The sequence below is a fragment of the Penicillium daleae genome, assembly GCF_028827525.1.
Source record: "Penicillium daleae strain IBT 16125 chromosome Unknown utg000005l_segment0_segment0, whole genome shotgun sequence".
Taxonomy (NCBI): domain Eukaryota; kingdom Fungi; phylum Ascomycota; class Eurotiomycetes; order Eurotiales; family Aspergillaceae; genus Penicillium; species Penicillium daleae.
Window position 1 is genome coordinate 460,295 of NW_026623153.1, and position 15,939 is coordinate 476,233.

Below are 15,939 nucleotides of genomic sequence, written 5' to 3' on the forward strand. Positions count from 1 at the left end.
TCAATGGCCTGTTCGCTCGAAATTTAGTGCTTTTGTGAGGTCGGCGTTATCGACGGGTTATGAAGAAATGGTGGCCTACGTGGTGGTTCCGACAGGGTCACGAGGACGATTCCAAGCGCCGCAAGTCGGAATGTGTTGTAATATACGTAGGTGTTTAAGCTTGCTCAATGATATCAACCCCATGCTTAGGCATGGAAGTTGTTGAAAATTGAATCCAAGAATTCTAGACCAGGTTATATGCCTTCGGCGTACTACATGCCATACGTGACCGGTCCTCGGTCCTGAAATACTATTCCTACACTAGAACAAGGCACTGTATCTCCTTTGTCCGCCTAGGCACAGTCCTATAGCTACGTCATAAATCTTCAGGTACCGTGAGCTCAATGAACACTGGAATATGGTAATTGATCCTCTCCCCTCGTCTCTTTTTCCCACCCGCCAGAAATTTTCTTGTCTGTATGGGTGCACCTTAGGTCTGGAACACCCAGCGAGGGTCATGGTCTCCAAGAAACTCTCCTTCTGCATCTCCGACATCACCCATCAACGGACGAAGCCCTTTCTGTTCTCTTTCCACCGCTTTCTGAGCATTTGCTCGATTAAGAACCCACCATGTTACCGCAACCACGATAATATTAGCTACCAAATACCCGAGCGCAAAGCCGTGCCCCAACAAGAATCGTGGGCTCGTCTCAGTTCGATACAGCTGTGTTCCAATCACTGCTCCAAGATTACCAATGGAGATTTGAAGGGCGTTGGCGATGCAGCGTTTAGTCTGGCCCGAGACATTATTTGCCGGCCAAGAGAGCACGATAGCAACGGCAGGATAGATTCCTGCTGCGGCGAAGATTGTGCCCACGTAGCTTACTCCTGCACGTTGCTGCGAGAGTAGGATGATGTAGCCAATGCAAGCTAGACTTGATGCGCCCATGATAAAGGGAGCCCGTCGACGTGTCTTTTCAGAAAGAACGGCGACACCGATGGTCATCATAGTTGCAATTGCGTAGGGTGGAACCGTCAACAGCTGCGCTTGTGCTGCACTATACCCCAGCTCTTTAATAATGGTAGGCTTTGGGAAGGTCAGTTATCTGATAAGTGATCTCATTGGCGGGCATATAACATACCAAGAACAGCGAAAGGGTGTAGAGTGGCAGGCTCAACGAGTGGAAACCGAGACCGTATAGCAACACCTTCGGGTCTTTGAACGCATCAAGGACTGCTGACCAGGAAAATTTCTCATCACGAGTCGAGTCATTGTCATTTTTCAGGCGGAATTGTATGTATTCTCGCTCTTCCTTGGTCAGGAACTTGGCCGTTCCAGGGTAATTGTGTACCCAGAAGTATGCAATTACCGATACGATGATGGTTAGAAGTCCCTCCTAGATTAGACAAATAGATCAGCCAATGATCATTCAGACAAGCAATCTTGATGATAGTCCATACCAAGATAAAGATCCAGCGCCACCCACTGTATCCGCCGACGCCTTCCATATGCCCAATTCCCCAGGCCAGGATACCACCAAAGGCACCAGCTAACGAAGCCGCGGAGAAGAACAGAGCAACTCGATAATGCTGCTCATTGCGTTTGTACCACATAGAAAGATAGAATACCACACCAGGGAAGAGGCCACTCTCGGCGACACCGAGGAAGAAGCGAGAAGCTAGATAGCCAGGATAGTTTTGAACCACTCCCAGGAGTGTTGCGACGACGCCCCATATCAATGTCAGAGTCGGTAGCCAAATACTCGGTCTGGTCAACTTCAAGACTGTATTCGCTGGGACTTCGAAAAGAACGTATCCGATAAAGTACAAGGTGAGGCCGGTCAAGTATTGGTTACCCGCTGTGTTTGATCATGTCTTAGCTGAATATTCCATGCAGTGAGTTTGAGGTACCGCATACTCATTTTGATATCGTCCGTCATTCCTTCCAACCGGGCATTGCCAACTACAACAATCAGTGAGCCACAACATATTCCGGGATGAGTGAAGAATGAGAGCAAACGAACCATTGCTGCGGTCTAGAAAAGAGAGTAAATACAGGAGCGTCAAAGGTGGCAGCAAACGAAGATCCAATTTCCGAAGCAGAGATTTCTCATTAATTCCTGCAAACTCAGCGATACTAGAGGAAGGCGAGCTGTCGACATTCTCAGGCGCCGCATAAGCGCTTGTTTCTTGCTTATCGTCAGTCGACATGGCGATGTCAAGAGAACGAGGAACGAGGTATAAGATAATATCCAAGGGTGGAGCTGAAGAGGGACTGTGGTCTCAAATATTAAGTGTGCAAGGACATTAGCTTTTACGAAGCACATCATCCACCGCGCGCTTCGCGCGATATGCCACGCGAGAGCAAATACTACAAACTAGCTTGATCTCTGCCACGAGGCCCAAGGCAGATCTGACGAAGAGTGTCAACTTACATCATGCTAAGAAACCACCCGGCCGAGAGATACAGGCGGGAAACAAGGCAAATAAAAATGGGCAGTCCATCGCAAAAGGACTATTATTGGCTCGCGAATACGCAAAGTCGATGAGCAACAAAGCGCCTTGATGACACCATCAACGGGTGGAGTTGCGCCCACTGAGGAAGGTTGATAACTGCCTTTGATGTCAGCTCTTTTTAGTGGGTCTTGGTGGGTCGACTGAATATGGAGACGGTCTGTACCCCGTATGCTAGCTACACCTATAGAGAATTTGTAGTTTATTTACTCTGGATCTTTCAACAGTTGAGTTAAGACGAAGTGTACTTTGAAGCAGTGTCACGTGTACATGTACACTCGAGGGGTGCTTCGCCGGAATCGTCAATTGTATTTATTGAGACTCCCCGCTAAAAATGTACTCAGCGACAATTTCAAACGAACGTTACTAAAATTGAAAAGATGAAGAAAACGATATGATCATTTCATGGTCATTGCCAATGCAGAGAGAGAGAGAAAGTGGTATCGAAAAGAAAATGCCCTGATGATGAACCCCCAATCCCAAAGAACGCCAAGAAAAACAAACCACACGCACAAAACACAGAAAACACACGCCACGCAAAATGACACCAAAACATAGACATAACACATAACACGTCACACATAACGTAAATCACTGAATCCACCTAATATACAGACATACACAGCACGGGGTCATCGAATTCATGAAACGGAGATTGTCTAATCTATACAACTCAACGTTCTATCGCGGTAGTTGTACCTACGAAGATATCCAGACAGAACGGGCAACGGAAACTTTTGAAAGCAGAACAGGAAACAATGGAAGACATGTCTTGCGTGATAGAAAATCGAATGGCGCGCTTTTTGGGATCCCGGTCTCAGATAGGGGAATATAATAAGAGGCGGAATGCGATAATTTAGTGAGCCAAGACCAGGGCCAGCAGCGCCATGCGGCAGTACAAGCCATATCTCATCTGTAATCGAACTGTCAGCATGTCTTCAGTGATGAAAGAGAAGGGAGCGCATCGTACCTGGCGGAAGTAAGCAGCCCGCTGATCGAAATCGACCTCCTCAGCGATCTCGGCGTTGCGCGGCAGCGGGTGCAGGACAACCATGTGGCTCTTGGCGTGCTTCAGCAGAGCGTTGTCGATGATGAAGCTGTTCTTCAGACGCTCGTACTGGGCGAGGTCGGTGAAGCGCTCCTTCTGCACACGAGTGGAGTACAGGATGTCCGAGCGAGCAACGATCTCGGGAGTCAGCTCCTCAGGCTCGCACACCAGCTGGCCAGAGGCCACGAGTTGCTCGCGGACCGCCTCGGGCAGAGCCAGCTCCTTGGGGGAGACAAGCTGCACACGAACATCGTAGAACTGTAGCAGCTTGATCAAGGAGTGGACAGGACGGCCGTACTTGAGATCACCAGTGAAGGTGATGGTCAAGCCAGTGACAGTACCCAGCTCCTCGCGGATGGTGAACAGGTCCAGGAAGGCCTGGGTGGGGTGCTCGATAGCGCCGTTACCACCGTTGATGACCGGCACCTGGGAGAACTTGGCCGCGACCTCAGTGCTGGTGGGCTCGGGGTGGCGCAGGACCACGGCATCAGCGTAGCAGCCGAGAGTGCGGAGGGTATCCTGGAGAGTCTCGCCCTTCTGGGTGGAAGAGTGCTCAGTGGCAATGGGGATGGTGCGACCACCCAGGCGCTGCATAGCCGCGTCGAAGGAGGCGGAGGTGCGAGTGGAAGGCTCGTAGAAGAGAGTGGCCAAGACACGACCCTTGAGGATGTCAAGAACACCGTGGCGCTGAACACCCAGGCGCATCTCCTGAGCGACAGTGAAGAGCAGGTGCAGGTCCGAGCGAGTGAACTGGTTCACGGACAGAACGTGCTTGCCGCGGAAGGTAGAACGGGAGAGCATCTCATACAGAGGAGAGGACACCTGCGAGGACGGGGGGTACAGAGGAGGTCCAAGCTCACCGACGGATGGGACAGCAGCATCCAGAGCGCGAGCCCGGGCGTGGCGGCTGGGGGTGGTCTGGCGCTCCAGAGCACTCTCAGGGCGGACCATGGGAGTGGTGGGCTTGTGCACAGGAGAGGAGGGGATGATCCGGTGAGAGGACATGTCGGTACCCATGAGAGCATCCTTGGCGAGGGCGCCATCGAGGCAAGAGGTCTTGCCCTGGAAGACGACGCGCTGGACAGAGCCACGCATCATCTTACCGTTGAAGGGAGACCAGGTGCCACTGGGGCTCTGGAACAGGTAAGGGCGGTCAATCTCGATCTCAAGCGAGGAATCGGCCTGGTCGTGCAGCTCGAAGATCTTCTTGGGGTTGTCGTGGAGACGAGCAGTAATGTCGTCCACAGTCAGACGACCCTCGGCGACAGCGCTGAAGAGCAGGGGGAGCGACTCGGCAATGCCGACCTCGGGAGAGGCCTCCTTACCAGCAAGCTGGTAGGGGATGCTGCCAACGGAGAAGACATCAATGGTCTCTAGGTGGCCCCACAGAGCCTTCTGGTCCTCGGCAGTGGGCAGGGAGCTGCAGGCAGGGAAGTCGCCCTGGGACAGGAACAAGGAGAAGATCGAGACATCGCAGGTGACCTTCAAGCCCTTGTCCTTGCTGAGGGCAATGAGGCTGATGTCCTCCTTGGAGGTCACACTCATGACGTGGATGTTGCGGCTGTGGAGGCTGGCCAGCAGAAGGATGGAGGCCAAGTCAGTGCCCTTAGCATCGGTGATCAGAGGCTTGCTCGAGGGCCAGACACCGAAGTGCTCGGTCACAGTAGCCACCTTGTTGATGTTGCCAGACAGATGGTTGAATGGGATGAAAAGGGAGCCAACCTCGCTAGTCACCTGAACAATCTGGTCCGAGTTGTCGGCAGTGGCGGCAACGGACAGGTTGAAGTCACAGTACGACTGGTCCTGGGCGTTCTGCTGAACGATCTTCAGATCGCTGGCCTTGGTGATCGAGCCCTCGACGCCCACGGGCATCACGCGAACCATGCTGAAACCAGCAGCAACCGAGGCCTTGGTGACCTTCTCGAAGTCCTTGGAACCAAGAGTGGCAAGGCCAGGAACAAAGGCAGCGATGTTGATCAGACCAGGTAGGACCATGGTACGGTGGCTGGTCTGGAAGTCCGAAGTCTGGATGTTCAGAGGGTAGTGACGAGCAATAGCCTCAATCAAGATCTTGGCGTTCTTGACGTTGGTGACCAGGGGGGTCTGGTAGTCAACTGCCATACGACGAGTGCGGTAACCCTTAGACATGTAGTTGGCCGGACGGCGGAAGCGGTTGCTGGAGGGCAGGTTGATGTACAGGTCGATTAGGTTGTTGGACAAGTGCTGGGTCAGAGAGTACTCAGACTTCATGTCATCCTCCTCACCGGGCAGAACCTCGAGATACTTGACGGGAACACCGTTCTCCTTCAGGAAGTCGGCAGTACCAGCAGTGGCAAACAGGTTGTAGTCAAGCTGGTGCAGCTTCTGAATGGAAGGCAGCATCTCCATCTTCTCCTTGTAGGAACCAATGGAGAACAGGATGTTGCGCTTGGGCAGACGGAAGCCAGTGGACAGCAGAGCCTTGAGGTAGGCCTCGTACTTGTCGCGACCGAAAGAAGCAACCTCACCAGTGGAGGCCATCTCAACACCCAGGACGGGATCAGCACCCGACAGACGAGAGAAGGAGAACTGGGGGACCTTGACACCAACGTAGTCCTTGGGGACGCTGATGGGAGGGTACTCCTGGAAGGGAATGTTGATCATAGCCTTGGTGGCCATCTCGATCAGGTCGACACCCATGACCTTGGAGACGAAGGGGAACGAACGTGAAGCACGGACGTTGCACTCAATGACCTTGATGTCGTTGTCCTTGGCAATGAACTGGATGTTGTAAGGACCAGTGACGTTCAGAGCGTTACCGATCTTGCGAGTCGCCTCCTCAATGCGACGGACAGTCTCGGCGCTCAGATCCTGAGGAGGCAGGATGAGGGTAGCGTCACCAGAGTGGACACCAGCGTTTTCAACGTGCTCCGAGATGAAGTGGCCGACCATCACACCGTTGCGGGCGACAGCATCCATCTCAATCTCCTTGGCATTCTCGATGTACTTGGTGATGACAACGGGGTGCTCACGAGAGACATCGGCGGCCTGGTTCAGGTAGTTGGCCAGGTCGTGCTCGGAGTACACAGTGTTCATGGCAGCACCCGAGAGCACGTAAGAGGGACGGACGAGCACAGGGTAGCCGACCTTGTCACAGAAGGAACGGGCCTCCTCAATGCTGGTCAATTCCTTCCAGGCGGGCTGGTCAACACCGATGCGGTCGAGCATGCGAGAGAACTTGTAACGGTTCTCAGCGCTGTCAATCATCTCGGGGGAAGTACCGAGGATGTTGACGTTCAGGCGGTGCAAGGGCAGAGCGATGTTATTGGGAGTCTGACCACCCATGGAGATGACCACACCGCTGGAGGTCTCGAGCTGGTAGATGTCGAGGACAGTTTCGAGGTTGATGTTCTCGAAGTAGAGTCGATCAGCCTCGTCATAATCGGTACTGACGGTCTCAGGGTTGTAGTTGACCATGATGGTCTTGTGGCCCTGCTCGCGGAGAGTGCGAATAGTACGGACAGAACACCAATCGAACTCGACCGAGGAACCGATACGGTAGACACCAGAACCCAGAACCATGATACCATGGTCGTCAAACTTCAGGTCGTGCTCAGAAGCATTGTAGGTGAGGTACAGATAGTTGGTCACAGCGGGGAACTCGGCGGCGACAGTATCAATCTGCTTGACGATAGGAGTAATACCAGCCTCAACACGCATGCGGCGCATAGCCAGCTCGTTGGAGCTCAGGAACTTGGCAAGTTGGCGGTCGGAGAAACCAAGCTGCTTAGCCTGACGGATCATGTTGATGGGCACAGTAGTGGCGTTGAAATTGGACATGGTCTTGCCAAAGTCGCTCAGTCCCTTCAGGCGGCTCAGGAACCACTTGTCGATGCTGGTCAACTTCCAGATGTCATCAACGCTGTAGCCAGCAGCCATGGCGTTGGCAATGGCGAACAGGCGCTGGTCAGAAGGAGTCTGAAGCTCAGCCTCGATGGACATGAGAGCGTTGGTCTCGTTGAAGCCCAGGTTGTGGAAGTCAACGGACCGGATGGCCTTTTGAATGGCCTCCTCGAAAGTCCGACCAATGCTCATGACCTCACCAACAGACTTCATGGAGGAGCCGAGCTGAGTAGAGACACGAGTGAACTTCTTCAGATCCCAGCGGGGAATCTTGACCACGCAGTAATCAAGCGAGGGCTCGAAGCAGGCGCAAGTGGACTTGGTGACGGAGTTCTTGATCTCGTTGAGGGGGATACCGAGACCCAGCTTGGCAGCAATGAAGGCAAGCGGGTAACCGGTAGCCTTGGAGGCCAGGGCCGAAGAACGGGACAGACGGGCGTTGACCTCGATGATGCAGTACTCCTTGGAGAAGGGGTTCAGGGCGTACTGAATGTTACACTCACCGACAACGCCAAGGTGGCGAATGACATTGACGGCAGTCGTACGCAGCATATTGTAGTCCTCGTCGGAGAGGGTCTGCGAAGGAGCAACGACAATAGAGTCACCGGTGTGGATACCGAGGGGATCAAAGTTCTCCATGTTGCAGACAGTGATACAATTGTCTTGAGCATCACGGACAACCTCGTACTCGATCTCCTTCCAGCCCTTCATACTGCGCTCAATCAGGACCTGGGGGCTGACAGCGAGAGCCTTGGTGCACAGCTCCTTCAGCTCACCCATGTTGTTGGCGAAACCACTGCCAAGACCACCCAGAGCGTAGGCAGCACGAACAATGACAGGGAAGCCAATGTCCTGAACGACGCGGAGACACTCGTCCAGAGTGGAGGCAGAGGCGGACTTGGCGCACTTCTCATTGATCGAGTCCATGCTGCGAGCGAAGAGCTCACGGTCCTCGGTGGTGATGATGGTATCAATGGGGGTACCCAGGACCTGGACGCCAAGCGCCTCAAACTCATCCTTGAGCTGAATACCGACCTGCAGGGCAGTCTGACCACCAAAGGTGACGTAGATGGCATCGGGACGCTCGTGCTTGATGACCTTGCGAACAAAGTCGGCGTTCACGGGAAGGAAGTAGACCTTGTCAGCCAGACCCTTGGAGGTCTGGATAGTGGCAATGTTGGGGTTGATCAGGATGGTGTAGATGCCTTCCTCCTTGAGCGCCTTGATGGCCTGACTACCAGAGTAATCGAACTCTCCGGCCTGTCCAATGCTCAGACCACCACTGCCCAGAACCAGAACCTTCTTGACGTGCACCCGAGGGGCGGCCATGACATTCTCAGCCTTGATGCCACCGGGGAACTCGACGGGCTTGGACAGAGCCTCGGGGGTGGCAAGGGTGTTCATAATGGTCTTGATGAAGACGTCGAACAGGTACTCGGTATCCCGAGGACCGGGGGTGCTCTCGGGGTGGAACTGAACACTGAAGAAGGGGCGGCTGGTGTGACGGATACCCTCGTTGCTGGCATCGTTGGCGTTCACGAACAGCTCCTCCCAGCCGTCCTGGAGGCTGGAAGCATCCACGGCGTAACCGTGGTTCTGGGAGGTGATGTGACACTTGCCAGAGATCATGCTGGTGCAAGGAATGTTGTGACCGCGGTTACCGAACAGCATCTTGGAGGTGGTAGCGCCCACGGAACGAGCAATCAGCTGGTGGCCGAGACAGATACCGAAAACCGGCGTCCGGGCATCCTTGAGAGTCTTGGCCAGGTTGTTGATGGTGGTGGTCAGGGTGGCGGGGTCACCGGGACCGTTGGAAACGAACAGACCGTCGTAGTCCTTGCCGGCCAGGGTGGGGAAATCGTAGTCCCAGGGGACAACCATGACCTCGACGCCACGGGTGAGCAGGCAGCGCAGCTGGTTATATTTCATACCAACGTCCAAGCACAGAACCCGGACAGGGCGGCCTGAGGGGTGCTTGAGGGCAACATCGGCAGGGGGAGTGTAGAGCTTGGGCTCACGGATGGAGACTGTCAAAGATGTGATATCAGCAACGTCAATTCTAATTCATCGCGTTTCCTTTGTCGGACATCCAGTGAAAAGGACCTAGGTTTCGATGGTTCACTCACCCTCAGCGACGAGGTTCTTCTTGTTGGGATCCACCCACTCAATCTGCTCAAAGTGCGACTTCCACTCCTCGCCGTGGACACCGTCAGCGACGCCATTGGCATCGCCAGTCTTCTGGAGCAGCATGCGACCCAGCATGCTACCCTTCTGACGAATACGCTTGGTCAGCGCACGGGTGTCCACACCGTGCATGGCAGGAACACCCTGCTCCTTGAGCCACTGACCCAGGGAGGACTGGGCCAGGAAGTGCGAGAAGTCCTCGCCCGCGTAGGTTGCCACCACCAACGCTGCGACGTGGATCTGACTCGACTCAAAGTATGTGGGGAGCTTGAGCAGATCATCAATCTGCTCCCGGGAGGGCACACCGTAGTTACCCACCAGGGGGAAGGTGATGACCAGGATCTGGCCGCGGTATGAGGGATCGGTGATGGACTCGGGGTAACCAACCATACCCGTCTGGAAGACCAATTCACCGGACACACTCTTCTCCGCACCAAAGTTGTACCCCTGGTAGACGGTGCCATCCTCCAGCTCGAGGGCGACCAGCCTGTCCGTGCCACCCCGGACGGGGATGGAGGCCGGGGTAATCACACTAGCAGAGGCCATTGTGGGCAAGAGATCCTTCTTGTTGATGTAGGCAACTGCACCACCTAATGTCGGGCTGGTAGGCAAGACTGGTTCCTCGATGGAAGCAGGCTGGGACATCGCAATTGGCGAGAAGAGAGAGAAAAAAAACGAGGGGACAAGTCCTCTCGGGGACGAATCTGAGAGAGTGCAAGTCACTCGATCACAGCATCCACCAGAAGAACTTTTTTTTTTCTGATTATCTTCTTTCTTTTTGGAGAAGGTTTTTCAGGATTGTGATCTTTTGAGGGGTATAAGAGGAGGGGGAGGGTATAGAAGAGATGGCAGCTGCAAGAGCTGGGGAATGAAGGAAGAAGAAGAATGAGTCGGCTGGCAGAATAAAATTTTCGTGGCCCACGGCGGGTCCACCGTGGTCCGCTTTCGGTGGTTGGAGGCGCTCTTCACCGCCTCAGAATTTTTTAGCCTATGACGATGATCGCGTGGGCGATCAATTTGGCGAAGGAGGGTTTTGTTGGGAGGAGGAAGGCATTGAGTCCTCTCGTCAGCTTGACAATGGGTGATTCCAGTTATCAGATACTCCTATGGATTGAAAATGGACTCTTGTAGACTATCGTGGGCTCTAGGCTGTGACATCGTCGCGTCCTGTCTACCCCTCCATATGTAGCTATTTTCGATCGAATCGCCCAATTTATCGCCCGGCAGAGTGCAGGCGGTGAGGGCCGATAAGGCCGATCGGTGCAGCAGAAGCTCGATGGGGACATTACGACTAAAACAGGGTACAGAGTTGCAGAATTGTTCTTACCGTAGCCAAGGCTGCAGCTGCGAGCGTAATTCAATCACGACAGTAGTTACCAGTTCCTCGTTACTCCGTCACTTAGAGTTACTCAAATACCTACACAGCTCCCAAGGGTCGGATATCAACAAACTCTATATACAATTCCACAACCCAATCAGCCCCGTCTGTGCGCTTCGCCTACGATAACGAGAGCCACCATCCGAAACCAAGACAACCGGAGGAATGTGTGTTGGTCACCTGAGACGTGCCATGACGACAGGGCGGGAGTTGGAGGGGGCACGGGACGTGCGCTTAGTGCGACTACGTGCTCAGTGGCCAGGCTGGGCTTGAGGCTGGGCCTACGGTAGAGAACCCGATTGCCCTCGCCGATCGCCGCAAGCTTGAACTGGGCTTGTGATTAATCGCGCTCTCTTCGGTCGCGGGTCCTGTTTTATGCATGGGCTTGCCCAGACTGCTGCCCTTGGTTGAAACTTTGATTTATCTTTCCCTCTTTCTGTCTGATCTTTGGATTTTTCAACTGACCATTTTCCCCCACCCCAAATAAAACACGAACCTCAAACTTGCCGCCATGCGCTAAGCGCGCCCTTCGCCAAAAGTACTCTCTGTGTGCCGAGGCCATGCCGATACCCGAACCAGCTGGTCAACAACCATGCTAGCTTCTCTGCTCCGCCCAAAAGCACGGCGCCAGCAGACTGACCAGACTCCCTTTTCCTTCTCGTCACCGCTAGCACCCAGCGACAGCTCCCCATGGTTTCGAGCGGCAGGCCGTCGAGGCGCACGACGCGCACGCCGGGGCGAAGACAGTGACGACGAACACGCGCCAGAGCTCGAGGACATTGACGAGGATGGGGACCACGACTGGGTTGGGGAGGAGGATGAAGACGATCACGAAGACGAGGGTCCCCTCGATACAACGCCGCTCCTCCCCATATTCTCTGCCTCGCATCTCGGTAGGTGTTCAACCCAAGGCGCGTGAAGTCGAAGTTGGTAGTTAGGGATCCCAGGTCTAACAAGAACGGAACTGTTTCCTGTCTTAGATGCCCTCCCCGTGTACAACCTCACACATGCCATTCGCCCGCTGATCGCCTCCCGATGTGAAACCACATTGACCTGGGACCAGCTGCGTTCCCCGCAGGTGTCGCAGTTCCTGGTCAAGCCCATCCAGCAGAAGATCATGTCCGCCCACTTCTCGCGAGCCACGCTCTATGCCTTGATGGCCAACTGCTTGCAGTTTGAAAAGGAGATCCATCTTAACCCGGGAAACAGCGGTGCCAGTCAAACGCGGGCAATGGTCAGTGAGCTGCTTGCGATTAAGCTGCTAAGAGAATACACAACCCGGGAATTGATCGATGCCCTGTCCTACGAGTTTTACCCCCTTCAGGGTCAAGATCCGACCACGGCATGGGCATCGGGTCGCCAAGGCAAGCGATTAGCGGGGACGGGTCGCGTATCCTGCCTCGAGGTCGCCATTCGAGCTCAGGCAAAGCGGTTCCTGGCCCATCCGGTGGTGGTGCAGCAATTGGAGGCGATCTGGGCTGGAACGATTGTCTTCCACTCGGCCGCTGACCATTTGCACCGGCGGGCTCATCAAGCCGCTGGAGGAAGGGGCTATGGAACTTCAACGGATTACAATGGCGACCGGGTACCTTCATCAGGAAACGCGACGTTCCGTCGATCAGTGACTCTATACAACCCGCGAGATGCTTCACTGTTCAAACTTTCCCGATTGCGAGTACCGCGTTATCGCCAATTCTTGTCCACGCTTTCGTTTGCAGTACTGCTAGGCCTGTTTTTGGCAGTTCTCCAACAACGCAGTCGTCAGATTACATCGCTCGAGGTCATCTTCTGGTTCTGGAGTGCGGGCTTCATGCTCGATGAGATCGTTGGATTCAACGAGCAGGGCTTCAGCTTGTATCTGATGAGCTTCTGGAATTTGTTCGATTTGGGCATCTTGCTACTGCTGGTCTGCTACTATTGCCTCCGGATTTATGGGACATTTTTGACCTACCCGAGAAATCGCCAGGTTGCTAACCAGGCGTACGACGTTCTGGCTGCCAATGCTGTGCTCCTGTTCCCTCGGCTCTTTTCAATCCTCGATCACTACCGCTACTTCTCGCAACTGCTGATTGCCTTCCGTATCATGGCCTCCGATCTAATCGCGGTCTTCGTTTTGATTGTCATTGCCTGCAGTGGCTTCTTCGTCGCCTTCTTGTCCTTTGGATCGGACAACTCTCCCAAGACCGTGGCCTACGGCTTGTTCCAGATGCTCATGGGATTCACTCCCACCGCATGGGCAATGTGGGATGAATACAATTTGCTTGGCAAGAGCATTCTAACAGTCTTTCTCTTCATCTGTCACTTCGTGGTGGTCACCATTCTTATCACCGTGCTCACAAATTCCTTCATGAGGATCGTGCAGAATGCCAACCAGGAGCACCAATTCCTGTTTGCTGTCAATACAATCTCGATGGTCAAATCAGATGCTCTCTTCTCTTACGTGGCCCCGACCAATATCATCGCCTGGCTAGTCACACCGTTTAGGTGCCTCATGCCATTCCGCCAGTTCATTCGACTGAATCGGACGATCATCAAGATCACTCACCTCCCGGTTCTATTCACAATATGTTTCTACGAAAAGATGATCTTGAGCTCCCGAGTAGTCGAGCCCATGGATCTTGTTGAGTCAACGCCCCATGAGGGGACCCCAGGGCAAGCTGAAGCTTGGCGACCAGGCCGATTCCGCGCCTTCAGCAATCGGGCTCGTCTCGTGCGAGAACCCTCCGTTGCAACATATCAGAAGGATCAGGCGCTCGAGGAGGTGTTCCGACGACCATTTGGAGATAATCGGTTAGGCGAGCGCCCAAGCACCATGCGGGATCGGCAGAAAAGTACCGTCATCAAAGATTGGATGCAGGAGATTGGCTCTGGTCCGGCTCATACTCCAGATGAGCAGGACTCGGCTGCAGGTGATCTTCTAGAGATGCCAGTCCGACGGCTGCGGTTCCCATTCCGAAAGTCCTTGGCAGTTTATGGACGAAACTTTACGGAAACGACTCGTTCTGTGGCATCCAACCCGGAAGATCGAACCAGCCGTATTGCCAGCCCCGTTTTCCAACGACATGGGCGAGACTCAATTTCGCCCAGTCGCACCCGACAGCTCTCTCATCACACCGATATGGAAGGCGATGATGAGCTTACCAGTGACGACGACCATGAATCCCATGGCAAACATTCCGACAAGGGTTCTGGTAGTGATGATGATGAGGCAAACCCGGGCCTCAACAGCGAGAAAACCACACCCAAATTCTACAGCTCTCGGCCGTCCACGGCACGTATCATATCCCGTCGTGGCAGTCCTACCCGCCGCCCCAAACACAGTCGAACCGTCTCGGGTGCCACCATGCTCTACAATCCCATCGGCTCACCAAACTTGGGAACCGAGGGGCAAACGACGCCTCCGAGAGATGATAACACCTCTTCAGCGGACGAAGATCGTCTGCCCCTCGTATCTACATCCGTGGACCGAGGCACGATCAATCGGACCGCTCTTGCCCGCAATCTGAGCATGAACCCGATGTCCGTCCCTGAAATTGACGGGCTTTACTTGTCGGATCGGCCTCTCTCGAAGCGTCGCCAACGGTCACTGCTCTTTGACCTCGGGTCCGACTTGGGCGACAATAAGGCCGTCGCCGGGGCCTTTGGCGGTGCTGTCCCATCCAGCTTCAATACACAGCTGGCATTTGCCACGGGAGGCCTCCGTCGTGACGGGCCTAGTCAAGCGCAAACACAGGACATGCTTAGCAAGCTTGTTCTTGCTCGAATGAACAATATCGAAGAGGGCTTCCGGGAGGTGATTAAAGAGGTCAAAGATCTCCGCCTGGCTGGGTCCAGCCGCAGTCGTAGCCATAGCCGCAGCCGCACCAAGGAGATTCGCCCCGTTGCTCGAGAGAAGAAGAAACTTGCCGAGAAGAAGGATCCTAAAAAGAGGAGACCTAATTCTTCTGAAGAGAACCCGGTTGGCCGTGTAGGGTCACTGGCCAATGAGTCCCGCCCGCCGGATGATACCCAGTAATTCATTTCCAGTGGACTCAGTCCTTGATGACTCACTCAACATCAGCCATTATCGTTGAGAGATATCTCTGCTTTTGGTTTTGCATTTGCATTACCCATTGTACACTTGAAAATGGGGTGGCTTTTTTGCGGTTTACTGTATGCATGGCGCTTTGCATTTTTTTTGGTCTTTTCTCCAGAGACCATTGATCTTCGGATATGTTTATGATACCACCGCACTGACCATGATTGTTCTAGTCATTAGTATTGCAACGTTATCTAAGACTTTGAAGGTTCCAGTCAAGTCATAGAGTATTCGTCTAATCCATAAGCATGGGACGAATAGTGCTGTATTTTCCATGGTTTCTCCCTCCGATCTAGTAATTCTTGGAGCTAAGAATGTCTCTGCCCCACTACCCGCCACTGCCGCAGTGGGGCATCCTCCCGTTTACTCATAAGGCAGGAAGTATACTGAGGATAGACTTCGTTAAGTACTTCTTGGGTACGTACATAAGCGCCTGAGTATGTAGCCGCGGAGGTGTTTCAGTCGGTGGTCCTTTTCCTCCAGATGTACTCTCAAAAGTATCCCTGATCCGTTTCCGTTTCACAACTGCTCTACTTTCCGACGAATCGACCAGCTCGTCAACTAACAATCCTGCAGAATATCATTCACTTCAACGATAATCAGGGTAATGACATCGCTATTTCCCTCCCAATAAATTGCCCGAACCAGCAAAGCTCAGCTATTCCTCTAGCTAACCGTGGCGTGGCTAGTGCCCGGCCCAAGGCAGCGACTGTGCAGCAGTGCGGCTCAAGCCCCCCTCAGCCTCACCCCCTCTTTCCTTCCCTCCATCTTCCTTCTTCCTTCCTCGAATTTTCGTTTCTCTATCAACTTCACTCTCATTTGATGCTCAATCGCCTACAACTTGTGGACCCACCATCGTCCTTTATCAATTCGCTT

General features: G+C 53.8%; 3 protein-coding genes across 3 annotated transcripts; 1 reads left to right on the forward strand and 2 right to left on the reverse strand.

The window, feature by feature from the left end:
• Positions 1-469: 469 nt before the first annotated feature.
• N7458_004462 (allantoate permease family MFS transporter) lies at positions 470-2,190 on the reverse strand (the record flags this gene model as incomplete). The annotated part of the gene is made up of 5 exons (XM_056907844.1): positions 470-1,066; positions 1,122-1,376; positions 1,441-1,838; positions 1,898-1,942; positions 2,004-2,190. The coding sequence occupies 5 exons, from the start codon at positions 2,188-2,190 to the stop codon at positions 470-472; spliced, it is 1,482 nt and encodes a 493-aa protein (XP_056766462.1).
• Positions 2,191-3,349: 1,159 nt separating this feature from the next.
• N7458_004463 (bifunctional carbamoylphosphate synthetase/aspartate transcarbamylase) lies at positions 3,350-10,252 on the reverse strand (the record flags this gene model as incomplete). The annotated part of the gene is made up of 3 exons (XM_056907845.1): positions 3,350-3,406; positions 3,464-9,450; positions 9,550-10,252. The coding sequence occupies 3 exons, from the start codon at positions 10,250-10,252 to the stop codon at positions 3,350-3,352; spliced, it is 6,747 nt and encodes a 2,248-aa protein (XP_056766463.1).
• A 1,325-nt stretch (positions 10,253-11,577) lies between these two features.
• On the forward strand, positions 11,578-15,000 carry N7458_004464 (uncharacterized protein; the record flags this gene model as incomplete). The annotated part of the gene is made up of 2 exons (XM_056907846.1): positions 11,578-11,878; positions 11,966-15,000. The coding sequence occupies 2 exons, from the start codon at positions 11,578-11,580 to the stop codon at positions 14,998-15,000; spliced, it is 3,336 nt and encodes a 1,111-aa protein (XP_056766464.1).
• Positions 15,001-15,939: the final 939 nt, after the last annotated feature.